Source organism: Schistocerca americana, chromosome 1, assembly GCF_021461395.2.
Source record: "Schistocerca americana isolate TAMUIC-IGC-003095 chromosome 1, iqSchAmer2.1, whole genome shotgun sequence".
Lineage (NCBI taxonomy): Eukaryota > Metazoa > Arthropoda > Insecta > Orthoptera > Acrididae > Schistocerca > Schistocerca americana.
In genome coordinates, this window is record NC_060119.1 from 1,179,007,811 (window position 1) to 1,179,025,747 (window position 17,937).

Genomic DNA, 17,937 nt, shown 5'->3' on the forward strand with positions numbered 1-17,937 from the left:
ACGTCGATAGACACACAAACAAACACAAATATACACACAAAATTGTAGCTTTCGCAACCAACGGTTGCTTTGTCAGGAAAGAGGGAAGGAGAGGGAAAGACGAAAGGATGTGGGTTTTAAAGGAGAGGGTAAGGAGTCATTCCAATCCCGGGAGTGGAAAGACTTACCTTAGGGGGAAAAAAGGATGGGTATACACTCTCTCTCTCTCTCTCTCTCTCTCTCTCTCTCTCTCTCTCTCTCTCTCTCTCTCTCGCGCACGCGCGCGCACACACACACACACACACACACACACACACACACACACAAGCAGCTTGTGTCTGTATATATGTGTGGATGGATGTGTGTGTGTGTGTGTGTGCGAGTGTATACCCGTCCTTTTTTCCCCCTAAGGTAAGTCTTTCCGCTCCCAGGATTGGAATGACTCCTTACCCTCTCCTTTAAAACCCACATCCTTTCGTCTTTCCCTCTCCTTCCCTCTTTCCTGACGAAGCAACCGTTGGTTGCGAAAGCTAGAATTTTGTGTGTATATTTGTGTTTGTTTGTGTGTCTATCGACGTGCCAGCGCTTTCGTTTGGTAAGTCACATCATCTTTGTTTTTAGATATATTTTTCCCACGTGGAATGTTTCCCTCTATTTTATATATATATACCTGAATTAGTACTGTTTGAGGTTGGTTTACTGTTATTTACCAGTGACTCTTTTTCCGTATCTAGTACATATGCAAGCCTCAACTGGAGTAAAACTCAGTTTCACTGGTGGGGTCCATAATTGTTATTCCCCATATTTCTCTCGCAACACGCACAAAATCTTAATTTGTATGGTAAAAATGAAATTTATATGAATAATTTTGTTACAGGACAAGGAGTAATGTGAAGCTGATAATTCTCCCTCCATTTGAAGAATCAGACAAAATTTCTGGGGGAAGAACTGAAGGGTATACACCCTCACAGGCATCTAGGCATACAGAAAAAGAGTTTGGGAATAATGTTTGCAATGTTTTGATTGATTCAGGGCCTGTCCAAAATATTCAAGATGATCAGGTGATGTTTCCAGTTGAGCATACCCGTCAATCTCCCATGAAAGATTATTCACAGGATGTCTCTTTGCCACTGCGAAGTTCATTTGAACCTTTGCACTTGGAGAAAATGGTAACATATACAAAAGGCTGTAACCATACACACGATACTGGACCTAAGCCTTTGAAAGAGACATTCACTACAGATGTTACTGAACTGGAAGGAAAGAAATCTGTTATGTTAGATCCACCAGATAACACATTAAATTTGGAGAAAATGACAACGTACACAAATGAAAATGACTCTTATTTGCTAGGACCAACTACTGTATCAGGTCAAGGCTCCAGCCCCAAGCATTTAAACAGTATGTCCGAACCAGAGACTCATGCAGAGCATCAAGGAAATGGGTCTGAGCCGTCAGACACAATAAATAAAATTAATACAGAGATTACTCAAAATGTAGTGTCACTGAAAATACCTGCAGCAGAATTAGAATGTATACTGGACCACAAAAGAAGATTTATGCAATATATGAACAATAATCCTCTCTACATGAATTCAGCCAAACCTTGGGTAATTGTGTCGAGGTAAGTTGTAATGCACTACTAACTCATGTAGGAATGTGTGATAGCATGAATCAATTTAATGGCTCAATTTTATCTCTCTGATAGATGGCCGATAATATACTACAATTCCAACTCACAAGGAAAGTATTTGGGCTTGAGCAAACACATTTACTCCACAATCCTTTAAGGGATCATTTAAAGGTCCCTTTTTAAACCAGTCATATTCGTTTGTGTGCAAATCTCTGCAGTCATCCATTAGACGCCACTGAGTATGCCATGCCGAATTCGACCTTTGCCTGCTGCTGTGCCAGTAGAGAGGGCACAATGTGTGTGTTAAGTTGTATTTTTGAAGTTGTTTGTGTAGTGAAACATCAGCTGGGTCAGTAGTTGGTAATCAGCCCTGCTAATTTACTGTGACTGGTTGAGATGAAGTTGTGACAAACTCTTCTTTCTGAAAATGATATTAGTGTACAAGGTGAATCATTCACATGTTTTCTATTATCTATTATAGTAAAAACATTATCACTGCTTTAACACTTATACATAATAATGAGTCTTGAAAAATAAACTGCAAACAGCTGTTGTCTGATCCTTTAATAGTACTATCAGCCCCACAATGTCGATGCAGTATACAGAACAGATAGTTAAGAGTTTCAGGATCAGATTGTGATAGCACCTAAATCTGACAAATTCCAGATCAGTGTTGTGTACCCATAAGAGAACAGAACCACACTATCACTTATTTTTCAAATAACTTAAAAATGTTACATTCCCAGCCGAAGGCCATACTTTAAATATATTAGAAGAGACTGAGATTGTGCGAAGTAGGAAGTATCGTACAGAATTTATTCTAAATAGCCCAACTGAGTTGAAGCACTTTATTGTACCCTCCAAATTTGATCGTCTACAATGTAACTAGTTGAGCCATTTTATATTTCAGTAGTCATTTTACTGCATTTTCTTTTAATGATGTATCTCTATTGTAACAAAGCCTACCAAAATTCTTAATCAAATTCTTTACAGTTTCATGCACTGTCCATTTCTTCCAAGTAAGCCATGCATGCCTGTTTACTTGTTACTCACATGTACGCTCAGTATTCTGCCAGCAACTGGCCATGATGGTTCTCACTGACACATATTGCATCCTTTCCGGTCAGCCTTTAAAACAAAAATTCTTATTTACATCTTATTACTAACTATTAACACTTTTAATTTCCACATGTGCTGTTCTTCTTTATTTAGGTGTACCTGAAGACGGAATTTCAACATTGTGAAACTGATAGTACTATTAAAGGATTGTACAACATCTGTTTGCAGTCTATTTTTCAAGAATGGATGCCTTCAGTTACAGATTCCTGTAATATAATTATGGTGCTAGTGATGATAATGACGAACACCTCACTGCAAGCAGTAGTGATGTGGCAAGTTTGAGAAGAGGCAATGGAAGCAGTGAACGTGAATTCGAACCTTCTCCTGATAAGAAGTTTGAAATCAAATGTGTTATCACAGTGTTTGATGATAACACGCTAGAGAACATTTATGATGATGGCCATTGTGTCAGAGGTTTTGACATATTTGACAACCTCCTGAAAAGATACTCTAAACTGAAAGTTAAAAGTGATATAAAAGCATACTGGACTGTGTGGTGAAAAAAGAAAAGGCAATACAGTTTTCAAAGGAAATAGTATGCTGCAGTTCAATATCATCAAGCTGCATGTTACGGTGAAGTTTTATGAAGCGTAGAATGCATTTCTTCTATTCATTATTGGCATTTACAACATCGGGCATTGCATGTAGCCAGAAATCTCAGGTGCACAAACTTTCCAGTGTCACAGCGATTTATTACTAATTTGAAGAAGGAGATTAGGATATCATCATAGCATATAACTATGCTCAAAGTGTGAAAAGATAAGCACGATGAAGAAGAGATGATCCAGAGAGCTTAAACATTTGTTGCTGAAGTCAGTGTGCATATCATGACAAATAACATCCGAATGGGTTCTGTATGGAACTGTGATCAGAGTCAGCTCAACTATGAGCTTTATTCTGAAAGAACACTATCCATGAAAGGGAAGAGAAACTTTGTCTCAGTGTTGCAATCAGTTAACAAGCAGCTACATGATGATGTTGCTGTATCAGTGGACAGATAATTGGCAGACAAAATCTATACATGCTTCCAAGAACCAAATGGAAAGATTTGATCTCATGTGTCAACAGAAATAGAAAAATTGCCCCTCCAAATGTCTTTGTAGAAGCAAGTGTGAGCAGGAAGACAACGAAACAACATAAGAAAGTGTTTTTCCTATTGGTTTTGAATCCACATTTGCTGACAAAGTCAGTAGTACTTTGTGACTCCTGGTCTGGGCGTAAAAGATGTAGTTTTAAAAATCATTCCACCTAAACCTACAATACATGCACGACCTCTGGACACGCATTTCGTCAGGCAGTATAAAATGTATGCCAAGGGAATGACAGACTTTCTTAAACTACATCCCAGGAACATGCATCCAGAATTGCATTATAGATTCATTATCGTGAAAATCCAGTCTATCAATTACAATCAATTATCTGCAGAAATATATAGACCAGTACTTCATTACATGTGGCAGAATGATGGCTACGATATTGGTAAAACTGTGGACTGCTTCAGAAGTGTCATTGACATGGCATTGAGCACTGATATTATAGCATGTGCCGCTATGATATGTGATCAGCGGGCTTCTCTTCACTGTGAGTTTTGTAGTGATTCATATTGCTTTGAGCATTTTATTGAAAGTACTCACTGCATTTATAGTTTAGATATCAGCTTTACATTTGGCTTCTGCAGTGAAATCTAGAGCATGTTTGCAGTCCTGCAGAAAAATGACACTCACCAGCTCATTGAGAGGTACATAATGGTCCTGTAATAAAAATTTCTACAGATGTGCTTGTTCGATGCAAATACTTTCCTTGTTAGTTTCTTAACTGATTTTGCTCCTTTCGTAGATGATAAACAATATTAGTAGTGGTTTTTTGCATTATTTTGTCTGTGCAATAGGTGAACATTGACTCCAGTTTGTCAAAGGAAACTTCAGTTGAGAAAACTTGTAAATCATGAGACAGAACTGCTGACTAGAATTTACCTTCAGTAGGCGAAGTGTGTAGTCCTACCGATAGATCCACATAAAAGTAAAAGATAAACACTACCTGGCTTCCGGAACTACTGGTACGTTCATGAGGGAGGAGAGAGGGATGTGTTGGGGCACGTTAAATAGGAAGAGCAGGTCAGTAGTGGCCTGCCTTTCCTTTGAATCTTCCCCTTCCAATCACCCTCTCCTCTCTAAAGAAGGAACTTGTAGTTCTGAAGTCCAACCTGAAGCTGTGTGTGTTTGAAAGGGGTCCTGTGTTTGTTTTTTGTTACAAAATACAGTCTCTGATGATTAATTTATGTTAAAATCCACTGACATCACATAAAAAAAGATGAATTGCACTTGTTTGTATGAAGATATAATAGTAGTTTTTTTACACTGTATTGTTAATACCAAAACAGGCTAAACCCTTTCCAAACAGAGTTACATGAAAGTGACAAAAATCTCAGGATGGTCATAAGTCTAACCAGTTAGAAAAATTAATAATTTAATTCTTGTTACCAACAGACTCTAACCCCAAAAAATATTTGAATATTCTACTCATTGCAAGAGGCTCTTATGAAACTGCAAGTCAGTTCAAAAGATATGGGCTATTACGCAAAAAAAAATAAAATGAAACCTGTCCTTCCTCACAGTTGCAACCAACTTGACGAACATACACAGCCAGGTTGTTACAAGATCACATGCCCTGTCTGTCCCAGTTTTTATGTAGATAGGACAGGCAGATCATTTACCATACAATGTGATGAACACATGCCAACTTAACATTTAAATGTACATCATAAATCTGGAATAGCCATTCACCTTTGTGACAGGAAACGCAGCCTTCCAAACATCAATAAAGATCTCATGATCTGTCATGGACAACCCTCAGGCACAAAACTCAACTCACTAGAAGCAGTAGAAATATATAGTCGAGAGATTTTCCAACCCCCTGACATGATAAATGAATGGACAGATAGCAAATACAATAAAATATTTTCTGTACCCAGTAAAGACTGTCCCTTAATACAACAGCCCCACAAAAAATAATGAACATAAGTCCCTTACGCCGTCTCAAATGTTGCGCAGCAACTATTTTACTTTGCATAGCTGTATAAAATAAAAACACCATCACAGTTAATGCAAGAGCATCATGGAAGCAGGACAAACAAAGACTGCCCAGACAAAGTAAAATAAGGAGTGAACTGTTTATAGAGTGCACGCAGAATAATGTGGCCGGTAGATGCGCTTTCGGCAGGACAGGCATTGGGAGAGCGGTAGTGATGGGGGTTGTGGGCAGGCAGTCTGTGTGCTGGAAGGCAAATGCTGTTCTAACTGAAGCCTTTGCTCATATTTTTTGTAAATATGAAGTGCAGCCCCTCCCCCCTTCCTCCCCCCTTATTCCCCCTCCACCTGCATGGTGACCATCCAAATAGATCTATTGCCTCCTCTGCTTTGTTTAGTATCTGAAAAGAATTGTGCTGAAAATGTAAAAGAAGCAATGATTTATTTTTGCCAGACTTGTGAACCATTTGTAACTTTTCAGAGAAATGTCATGAGTGGCAAATTTTGAGTAAAACCATCATTTCCCTCTTTGCCATTCTAAAAAGTGCTTCTTTAGCCAAAACACAACAGAGTTTACACATCACCACCTCATTAACATACTGTGCAGACACAGTTGCAGGAGAATTCTGAAACAGTGTTTTGTTAATTTAATTAAGTGAGGAACTGAGAACAAGTAAGATCAATAGCTTAAGAAAAAAACACAGTACAAAAATAAATGTGTAATGTCTTCACTTACGTTGTTCCAAAACCCATAGCATTTCTCTTTTCTCCAGTCATCGATGGCTCTTAAAAATTTCATTCTTTCATCAAAAAAGTATGCAGTTATTGGAATAACACAGTAAATAATGAAGTTTTGCTTCAAAACTATATGTCAATATACTCTCTTCCTTGCGTGCTATCACTCGCGAAAATCACGTTTCAGTACCTCAAGCTGTTTATGAAATGTGAGAAATGTTATGGATATTTCATTCTGGCCTTATCACTGGCACACGAGATTGCAAATGAGTGTGTTACATAAGATCAATTTCCTTGAGGTTAGTGATAGAAAGAGATCTCCACCTAAGTCTAAAGGAAAATTCAATATGATAGCTAAATTTCATACACAGCAACATATTATGTATAGGCATCAAATGCAAAAGCATAGCGACCCCTATTTTTCATTGCAAACATTTTCGAAATTCACTAAGTGTCCTACTTAAACACAAATATCACAATAAGTATGAACATCAATGAAATTGTGTGTACATCATCATGAACCTGATTTGTTGTTGTTGTTCTTGTGATCTTCAGTCCGAAGACTGGTTTTATGCAGCTCTCTTTGCTGCTCTATCCTGTGCAATCCTACCCAAATAACTGCAGCAGCTTACATACTTCTGAATCTGCTGACTGTATTCATATCGTGGTCTCCGTCTACAAGTTTTATTCCCCACACATTGACATGTTTATTATTCTGAAGTAATTGTAATGATTTCTAAATCCAGGTTCTGTAACTTTTTATGGAATACCAATTCATTTTTCATTGTAAAAAGAAACGAAATTGCTTTTCTAAACCATGCTTGTTACTCATGTTCCGGTTATTGTAAACTACGTGAGGTACGACATCAACAGCAGATTAGGCTCAATGTTAATCAAGATTTTATCAGGCTCAGTGTGATGTCGTTTGTGGTGCAATAATTAGTTATAAAGCACAGTCATTCATTTCAGCCACATAATTTCAGTAGAACTGATTAACCTGCTGAGTCTGTATTAGCTGTGAGCCTACCATCTGCACTAAGTGTGATACTGCAATGTACTGCCTTCAACCAGTGAGCCACCAGAAGGCCTACTTCCAGGCGCTGGTATCCTCCTGCCATGGCTGTCTATGTTTCAAGCCTGGGATTCTGCAGCTGCTCAACCACCTTCGCTCGTGTGGGCAAACTCTAGTGCTCTCCGCTTCCACTTGTGAGGGCAGGCACTGGGAGCCACCTCTTCCAGACTGGGTCCACGGCATGATTCTGCACACCCTGGCATGCCACGTCTTCAGCTGTGTGACTGTCTTTAGTTTGCATATCAGCCGCTGTGGGTTGCCATCTGCTACAGGCGTCAGTAGCCTTGCCACATTGCTGGTTCATAATTCCACTGTCTGAGAGGCACTGCAAGCTGCCAATGACAACAAACATCTTGCTGATAGCAGCAAGTCCTTGCAGACTGTGCACATCTTACACCTGTGATGTGTCATTGTGACTGTTGTAGTTTACTATGCAATAAAGTGAATTTTAATAATGCTGTTTTCATGATAATATGTCAGTCAACAATCTGGCATCACTGCCTGACTGCCCAGGATAGTGAATTACTGCTTCCTGACCACTGACAACTCAGTTGCACCACCTATCATAAAGATCTTCCACTTCTGACCACTACAAGTGGTGTCAGAGGTGCCTGTCACCTCCACAAATGGTGACAAAAGTGAGTGCTGTGACATCAACCACTGCTGATATAAATGTCTGCAGCTGAATCCTGGACCATGTCTCCAGCCACAGTGAGTGGCAGTGAGAATCTGCACTGGGATTAGTAGACTTGATTGTTTTTTCATATTCGTGATTTGTGAGCAAAAGAGATGAACAGGAAGCAGGACTGTCATAAGAACTTGAAGGTGGAATTTATGAAGCTGGAGGAACCAGCCGACTTATTGCAATTCCTCAGGAACACAAGAGAACATTATTCACAGCTAGTGAAGTGCACGCAGTGTAACCTGTTAGGCCGCAGCACACCATGTGCTGAGTCAGCACCAATTGAATATCACACGTGCAATTGCTATGACTGTTTTGCTATATAGTGTACTGAGTCAGAATGGCTTATCATTAGACATGAAGTGTGGAATTTACGTGTTAATATTACAATTGCAGATATTGTGTTGTTATCTCTGTGCGTTTGTATTTTGTCTTTTTTTTTGTACTGTTTACTTTTCCTTTTGTCATTGTTGTGGCTTGATGGCTAAGAGTTCCGCTATGTCAGAGTTCGAGACACAGAGTGTTTCCGAGGGGGAGGCATTTAAGTCTTTGATAAATCAGGTAGCACACTTTAGATACGGATAACACAGAAATGCTACCGAAGAATGCTGAAGATTAGATGGGTAGATCACATAACTAATGAGGAGGTATTGAATAGACTTGGGGAGAAGAGGAGTTTGTGGCACAAATTGACTAGAAGAAGGGATCGGTTTGTAGGACATGTTCTGAGGCATCAAGGGATTACCAATTTAGTACTGGAGGGCAGCGTGGAGGGTAAAAATTGTAGAGGGAGACCAAGAGATGAATACACTAAGCAGATTCAGAAGGATGTAGGTTGCTGTAGGTACGGGGAGATGAAGAAGCTTGCACAGGGTAGAGTAGCATGGAGAGCTGCATCAAACCAGTCTCAGGACTGAAGACCATAACAACAACAACAACCACAACACAGAAATGCTTGGGCAACTAGTTGCTGTGAGAGAGGATAGGGCTTTGACCAGTTTGACTACTCCATTAGATTCAGCTGCTGCCAGTTTAGTTACTCTCTTTACGGGCAAGTCAGTGGAGGATGTGCTGTCATTTATACACTGATAAGCCTAAACGTTATGACCTCTGCCCACTGCAATGTTGGATGCTACCTGGTGACATTATGGGCACATGGTGTGATAAAAAAAAAAGTATGTAAGCAGAGCAGTCACGAATGGGGGATCACCCTAGTGAAGATATGGGCTGAAAATGGGGAAATCTCTTGAGATAAGTGACTTGTACAAAGGGCAGGTTATTATTACACAGAGCCTGTGAACGAATGTCTCGAAAATGGTAAGGCTGGTCAAATGATCATGCATTACTGTCATGACAACCTATGGAAAGAGATAGGACCGTGAAACTACCACTAGGCGCTAAATGGTTGGATGTCCACAATTCTTCACAGAACATAGGGTTTGGAGACTTGTTAGCTCTGTGAAGTAGGATATATAGTGATCTGTGTCATCTCTGCACGCCATCTCTGCACGCACAAGTGTTTCACAGCACACCATTCATTGTACGTTGTTGAAAATGGAACTCTGCATCAGATCACCCCTATATGTTCACACTTCGACCCAACGACATCATCAATTACGGTGTTGGGTCGAAGTCAGCACGAGACCATCAAGATTCAACTGTAAATTAATAGAAACATGTTGGCTCTTTGGGTGAATCACATTTTTTTTACACTAGGTCACTCGTCTCCATGAACACTGTCATTGAGGTGAGCAGCAGCTAGAAATGTTTAATGTGCCATGGACACCGACTGATGGGAGCAGTATTGTTCTTTGGAAGACATTCTCCTGCACTTGCATGAAACCTGTGTTGGTAACTGAAGACACATTGATAGCTGCAAACCCCCTACATCCCTTCATCCTTGATGTTTTCCCTGAGGGTGATGCTATCTTTCAGCGTTATAGTTGTCTGTGTCTTTGAGCCAAAACTGTGCTGAAGTCGCTTGAAGTGCATTATAGTGAACTCACATTGATGTCTCAGTGAACAAAGTCACCTGATGCAACTCCTATGGAACCCGTGTGGGTCACTTTCGGGCACCACCACTGCTTTTGCAAATCAATGGTCCCTTTATTTACGTAAATTGTATGAGCTGTGCATAGACATCTAATGCCACATACATCCACGAACCTACCAACAAACTGTTGGATCCATGATACGCAGAATCAGTTATGTATTTCGTTCCAAAGGCTGACAAATAAGCTATTAAGCATTTGGCCCTAATGTTTTGTATTATCAGTGTAACTAACCTAGTGGCAGCCACAAGGCTGGGTTTCTGGATGGATGAACAGTTACTGCACATGAGGAAGCTACGTTTGACAGGGGAAGCAAAGGCATTTGTCTGTTACCACGCAGGGTTGATGAATGTTATTACATTGGAGCAACTAAGAGAGGGTCTCGAACAACAGTAAAAGAGAGCAAACTAGCTCAAGATTCTTTCTGGAACAGTTGAGTGCGGTATTGCAGAGACAGAACAAATCAATAAAAAGTCTGTCAGCAAAATAAGAAAAATTAATGTGAATACATTCGAGTTGAAGGAGAATGATGAAGTAAACAAAGTTATTCTCCAGGAGGTGGAATGTAGGGCATTGAATGCTTTTCTAAGGGGATTGCCACCCCATATGTCAAGGAAGGTACAGGCAGGATCCCCAAAGGACGTGGCTGCTGCCGTCCAAATAGCCACAGAGAGATAGAGGTAGTAAAGAGAGTAGGGGATAAAGAGGTGTGTTCTCTGCTGATATAAGGTGTTACAGATGTGGATGTCAGGGGCATATCCAGAGGTAGTGATGCGAACCGCAGTGTACAAAATAGGGCGTGGTGGGGCTCCAGCAGCAAGATTGTAAAGAATGGAAGACAAAATGGGCAGAGGCAGAATAATCGATCGTTAAACACCAGTGGGAACTCCAGATCCATAAGACAGTATTCCCAGCAAATTCCAGTGCTACGAAAATGTATGCAGAGACAGAGTGTTGTGAAGTAGACATTGTAAATACTAACAGGAATAGATTTTTGTTACACACAGGGGCACATGTGTCATTGGCAAGTCTGGACCTCTTGGATAGGAAGTGATTAAATTCTTCATGTTGTATGTTACGTGGGGTAGGGAATAATGATGTGAGGTCACTGGGTTCAGTGTTGTTCAGATTAATTTCTAGGATTATTCTATCGCCTGTAAAAAATTTTAGTTTTTGCAAAGTTTCACCACTTTTCGCAAATTTGTTTGTTTACATCTGCGCTGCGATGTTTTAACATAGAACTGTATGTAGCACCGTTTTTAGACGTAATCTATAGTGATCTACACATTGCGCTGCTCAGAATCTTCATATCTATTATAATTAATTAATTGTGGGTGATAAATGTTAATAATAATTTGCAAACAATGAAAACTATTGCAAGTTAGGCCTAAGTGTATAGTTTAACTTAACTAGTTTAAAATACATGTGATGCTACCCAAAATATTATATAGTGCAGTTCTTTACATCATGAATTTTCTATTGAATTTTATAAACAATTTCCCCTCAAACTTTGTTTATTGCTCTTTACGGGCTTAATTATGTATGAATCTTAACATATGACTACGGCACTCGATCAGCTATGACAGACGTTTTTAGTGAGTGCTCGCTCATCCCTGTAAGTTGTTATTTACTATTTTTATTCATGGTGTATATGACCCAGGAAATCTGGGAGAAACCCGGGAAGTTTTTCGTCCGGGAGATAACCGGGAAAAACCCGGGAATTTTTCAGAATTCCAGGAATTTTTCATTGTTTTAACTTTCAGTTAAATTTTTGTAATTTTGACTGGTAAGAGTTGATTCTCTAGCAAAGAATGTTACTATATCCTGCTACTGGAGAATGATACTGCAGCAATAAAATATAAATGAGAGAAAAAAAATTAAACTTTAGTGGCAAAGGAAATGCGCAATTTACAACAACAAAACACCATGCACGCTCAAGCGTCTGCAAATAGCAAAACTATGTCAAAGGCCGTAGGGTGAAGACTATGTAATTCTTCGTAACAATAAACTGCTTGATGTAAGCATGACGTCACAACTGTTCACATTAGGTTCATTTGACCAATAGCCAGCGGGCTGATGCCTATGCGCAGTTGACCCACGTATGAGCAGTACCTTCTCCGCTTCCCGCTACTTGAAGTGTGGCTATTAGCTGTATAGGCATTAGCAGCAAGCAGCCAGATGCTAACGAAAAAAATTTTTCTTGCGCGCCCTAGCTGCCAGATTCACTCATGCGCAGAGTTGTCAGAGTTGTAGTGTGGAAGGGATTAGTCTCCAAGTGACCCATGTTTACATTAAGTGATTTCGCTGTTTCTCTTCATTTAGAGCTACCACATCAAATGAAAACAAAACGGATTTCTGTCAAGTGAATTAAAATACATCCACATAATTATGGAGGGCAGAAATATATTTTTAGTTTCAGTTTTCTGATTTTATTTTATTTCCAAGTTATTAGCAGTCAACCATTAATTGCCTTGCAGAACAATGAAGTTATTTTTGCAAGTTTGCTAAAGAAATTTGGCTTTATTAATCTTTCACCTGAGGCAATCATTTTATTTGAAATGAAGTGTTTCATTCCACAGTATTGGTTAGTTCCAACTGTTCGCTAAATTTCAAGTGCACGTTATCATCTTCTGCCATGTGTGGCATTATGCCGTAATAAAGGAACAAAAATGAGATCGTAGAGTACTGGTACTCCGAGAAAATTTACATTCCAAAAACCACACGGAAAAACTTAATATCAGATGGGACCTACTTCATTGTGAATGTGCAAAAAACCAATGTGCACTTCAAGCCGAATTATGCATTTTAGCATGGTTTATGAAATTCCGATGCTCTAGGGAGTATCCTCTGATGCCCTGTTTCTTTTATATTGTAATGAAAGCTCTCTTAGTGTTTTATACATATTTACATGTGGGCTTCCTATACCACTGCAGCTGCTCACACGCAATAATGCCTGTTTTCTGGCGCTCTCTGGCAACTGGTAAATCGAACCTATTTCTAACAATCTCCAGATAGTATTGCTAAAGGTGGTTCGAAAAGCGTTACTTTCAAAGTAAATATCTTTTTATGCAAGATGAATTATGTTACGTGTGAGAAAATTGGATGGATTTCTAAATCACAGAGTGTTTAAAATTGAGCAGTCTGAGGACCAGCCGCTTACAAGAATTTCGAGCCCAGACTTTAGTCATAATTTTAAATTTACTGGCACATTTGTGTGATGAATCATAAAGTATAACACACGCAAAAATTAGTCATAATTTTAAATTTACTGGCACATTTGTGTGATGAATCATAAAGTATAACACACGCAAAAAAAGATCAATATTACATGTGAAAGCTTAGCTTTTCTTGTAGCTAACCTATGTACATTAATATAAACCATTAATTTTTTCTCTTTGTTTGTTCGAGCTACGTAACCAGTGATCTTGCTATTGGCTGACTATAACACGTGTCTTATGCTCTGAATATCTGGTGCCATCGGCTGACGAGATCATGTGGCGTGAGATGCTGTATGATTGGCTTACGACAGGACATCACAACCTCTGTTTCAACGCTCGGCAAACTAACGCGCTGTGTTTGCTGCAAAAATGGCTCTGAGCACTATGCGACTTAACTTCTGAGGTCATCAGTCGCCTAGAACTTAGAACTAATTAAACCTAACTAACCTAAGGACATCACAGACATCCATGCCCGAGGCAGGATTCGAACGTGCGACCGCAGCGGTCACGCGGTTCCAGACTGAAGCGCCTTTAACTGCACGGCCACACCGGCCGGCTGTTTGCTGCAATTCGAATTTATATTTTCGTAATATGAAAATATGCAGCGTATGTTCCTGCAAATCAAAGGTCTTTCCAAATCTCGTCTCTTTTTTTTCTTTAAGTCTTTCCAAAACTTTTCTCCCCCGTCTTTTTTTTCCCCGGGAAGTTCTATGCAAGTGTATAAAATGTTAACCATTCAAAGAATTGATAAGTTTTTCAGGTCCGAGGGAAAATTTATGGAAAACCTACTGTCACTTAGCACGGAAAAAATGTATTTTCGCCCGGGAGAAAACCATATTTTTTAAACGGGATATCCGGGAATAATCCAGTAATTTTTTTTCCTTGTCCCTGTATACATCCTGTTATTAATCTTTCAGTATTCATGATATTAACCGATTTTGAGGTTACTATTACTTCTGCATCTCGTGACTTGAAATAAAGATCGATCTTTCAGAAGGTGCATATTGCTGACCACAATGCACTGCCACATCGCTCTTCACCGTAAGTTACATAGTTTTCGCGTAATGCGCGGAAAACCAAATAGTGCCCCAAGCTTCAGACCACATGGTCGCCCAACCTCGGAGACCGACCATTGTAAAACCTCGTGAAGACGAGCCACGCGCACCATGTAGCGCACTTCCTCTCCACAAAGCAATCCTTGCATACTAGAAATATTCATCTAGTAATGGGGGTTTGTACCGTCACAATGTAATTGTCAACTTGTAAAGTGTGTGCCAAGTCTTTACAGAATTATCGTGAGCCTTGATCTGGTGGGCGGATCTTCTGAAAAGGGGAGATGTGCCACAACTACTTTACTGAGCATAACTGAATAAAATAAAAATGCCACCAAGTTTAATGGAAGTAGGTCAAACAGGGGCCAGCGAGTTGAAGCTACATCAGGAGTGACCTGATGGTACAGCAAGTACTTCCAGCACAGCATCCAACAGTTACTACATCACCCAGCACAGAAGAGATGTTGTTGTTGTTATGGTCTTCAGTCCTGAGAGTGGTTTTATGCAGCTCTCCATGCTACTCTATCCTGTGCAAGCTTCTTCATCTCCCAGTACGTACTGCAGCCTACAGCCTTCTGAATCTGCTTAGTGTATTCATCTCTTGGTCTCCCTCTATGATTTTTACCCTCCACGCTGCCCTCCAATACTAAATTGGTGATCCCTTGATGCCTCAGAACATGTCCAACGAACCAATCCCTTCTTCTAGTCAAGTTGTGCCACAAACTCCTCTTCTCCCCAATTCTATTCAGTACCTCCTCATTAGCTATGTGATCTACCCATCTAATCTTCAGCATTCTTCTGTAGCACCACATTTTGAAAGCTTCTATTCTCTTCTTGTCCAAACTATTTATCGTCCATGTTTCACTTCCATGCATGGGTACACTCCATACAAATACTTTCAACAACGACTTCCTGATACTTAAATCTATACTTGATGTTAACAAATTTCTCTTCTTCAGAAACGCTTTCCTTGCCATTGCCAGTCTACATTTTATATCCTGCCTACTTCTACCATCAGTAGTTATTTTGCTCCCCAAATAGCAAAACTCCTATACTACTTTAAGTGTCTCATTTCCTAATCTAATACCCTCAACATCACCCGACTTAATTCGACTACATTCCATTATCCTCGTTTTGCTTTTGTTGATGTTCATCTTATATCCTCCTTTCAAGACACTGTCCATTCCATTCAACTGTTCTTCCAAGTCCTTTGCTGTCTCTGACAGAATTACAATGTCATCGGCGAACCTTAAAGTTTTTATTTCTTCTCCATGGATTTTAATACCTACTCCAAATTTTTCTTTTGTTTCCTTTACTGCTTGCTCAATATACAGATTGAACAACATCGGGGAGAGGCTACAACCCTGTCTCACTTCCTTCCCAACCATTGTTTCCCTTTCATGTCCCTAGACTCTTATAACTGCCATCTGGTTTCTGTACAAATTGTAAATAGCCTTTTGCTCCCTGTATTTTACTCGTGCCACCTTCAGAATTTGAAAGAGAGTATTCCAGTCAACATTGTCAAAAGCTTCCTCCAAGTCTACAAATGCTAGAAACGTAGGTTTGCCTTTTCTTAATCTAGCTTCTAAAATAAGTCATACGGTCAGTATTGCCTCACGTGTCCCAACATTTCCACAGAATCCAAACTGATCTTCCCTGAGGTCCGCTTCTACCAGTTTTTCCATTCGTCTGTACAGAATTCGCATTAGTATTTTGCAGCCATGACTTATTAAACTAATAGTTCGGTAATTTTCACATCTGTCAACGCCTGCTTTCTTTGGGATTGGAATTATTATATTTTTCTTGAAGTCTGAGGGTATTTCGCCTGTCTCATACATTTTGCTCACCGGATGGTAGAGTTTTGTCAGCACTGGCTCTCCCAAGGCTGTCAGTAGTTCTAATGGAATGTTGTCTACTCCTGGAGCCTTGTTTCGACTCAGGTCTTTCAGTGCTCTGTCAAAGTCTTCACGCAGTATCATATCTCCCATTTCATCTTCATCTACTTCCTCTTCCATTTCTATAACATTGCTCTCAAGTACATCGCCCTTGTATAGACTCTCTATATACTCCTTCCACCTTTCTGCTTTCCCTTCTTTGCTTAGAACTGAGTTTCCATCCGAGCTCTTGATATTCGTGCAAGTGGTTCTCTTTTCTCCAAAGGTCTCTTTAATTTTCCTGTAGGCAATATCTATCATACCCCTAGTGATATGCACTTCTACATCCTTACATTTGTCCTCTAGCCATCCCTGCTTAGCCATTTTGCACTTCCTATTGATCTTATTTTTGAGACGTTTGTATTCCTTTTTGCCCGCTTCATTTACTGCATTTTTATATTTTCTCCTTTCATCAATTAAATTCAATATCTCTTCTGTTACCCAAGGATTTCTATTAGCCCTCGTCTTTTTACCTACTTGATCCTCTGTTACCTTCATTATTTCATCTCTCAAAGCTACCCATTCTTCTTCTACTGTATTTCTCTCAGCCATTCCTGTCAACTGTTCCCTTATACTCTCCCTGAAACTCTGTACAACCTCTGGTTTAGTCAGTTTATCCAGGTCCCATCTCCTTAAATTCCCACCTTTTTGCAGTTTCTTCAGTTTTAATCTACAGTTATAACCAATAGATGATTGTGGTCAAAGTCTTCATCTGCTCCTGGAAATGTCTTACAATTTAAAACCTGGTTCCTAAACCTCTGTCTTACCATTATATAATCTATCTGAAACCTGTCAGTATCTCCAGGCTTCTTCCAAGTATACAACCTTCTTTTATGATTCTTGAATCAAGTGTTAGCTATGATTAAGTTGTGCTCTGTGCAAAATTCTACCAGGCGGCTTCCTCTTTCATTTCTTCCCCCCAATCCATATTCACCTACTACGTTTCCTTCTCTCCCTTTTCCTACTACCAAATTCCAGTCACCCATGACTATTAAATTTTCATCTCCCTTCACGATCTGAATAATTTCTTTTATTTCATCATACATTTCTTCAATTTCTTCGTCATCTGCAGAGCTAGTAGGCATATAGACTTGTACTACTATCGTAGGTGTGGGCTTCGTGTCTGTCTTGGCCACAACAATGCATTCACTGTGGTGTTTGTAGTAGCATATCCACATTTCTATTGCTTTATTCATTATTAAACCTACTCCTGCATTACCCCTATTTGATTTTGCATTTATAACCCTGTATTCACCTGACCAAAAGTCTTGTTCCTCCTGCCACCGAACTTCACTAATTCCCACTATATCCAACTTTAACCTATCCATTTCCCTTTTTAGATTTTCTAACCTACCTGCCCTATTAAGGGATCTGACATTCCACGCTCCGATCCGTAGAACGCCAGTTTTCTTTCTCCTGATGACGATGTCCTTCTG

General features: G+C 39.6%; 1 protein-coding gene across 8 annotated transcripts in view; it reads left to right on the plus strand.

Annotated features, from left to right (window-relative positions):
- Window positions 1-17,937, plus strand: part of LOC124619670 — a 170,083-nt gene that overhangs the window by 122,224 nt on the left and 29,922 nt on the right. For all 8 annotated transcript variants that reach the window (XR_006980108.1, XM_047146258.1, XM_047146241.1 and 5 more), the window contains one exon: window positions 857-1,603. Coding sequence is in view for 7 of the 8 variants with exons in the window: in XM_047146258.1 (XP_047002214.1) it covers window positions 857-1,603 (747 nt within the window). In the remaining variant the exon portion in view is untranslated. The remainder of the gene's footprint in view (window positions 1-856; window positions 1,604-17,937) is intronic.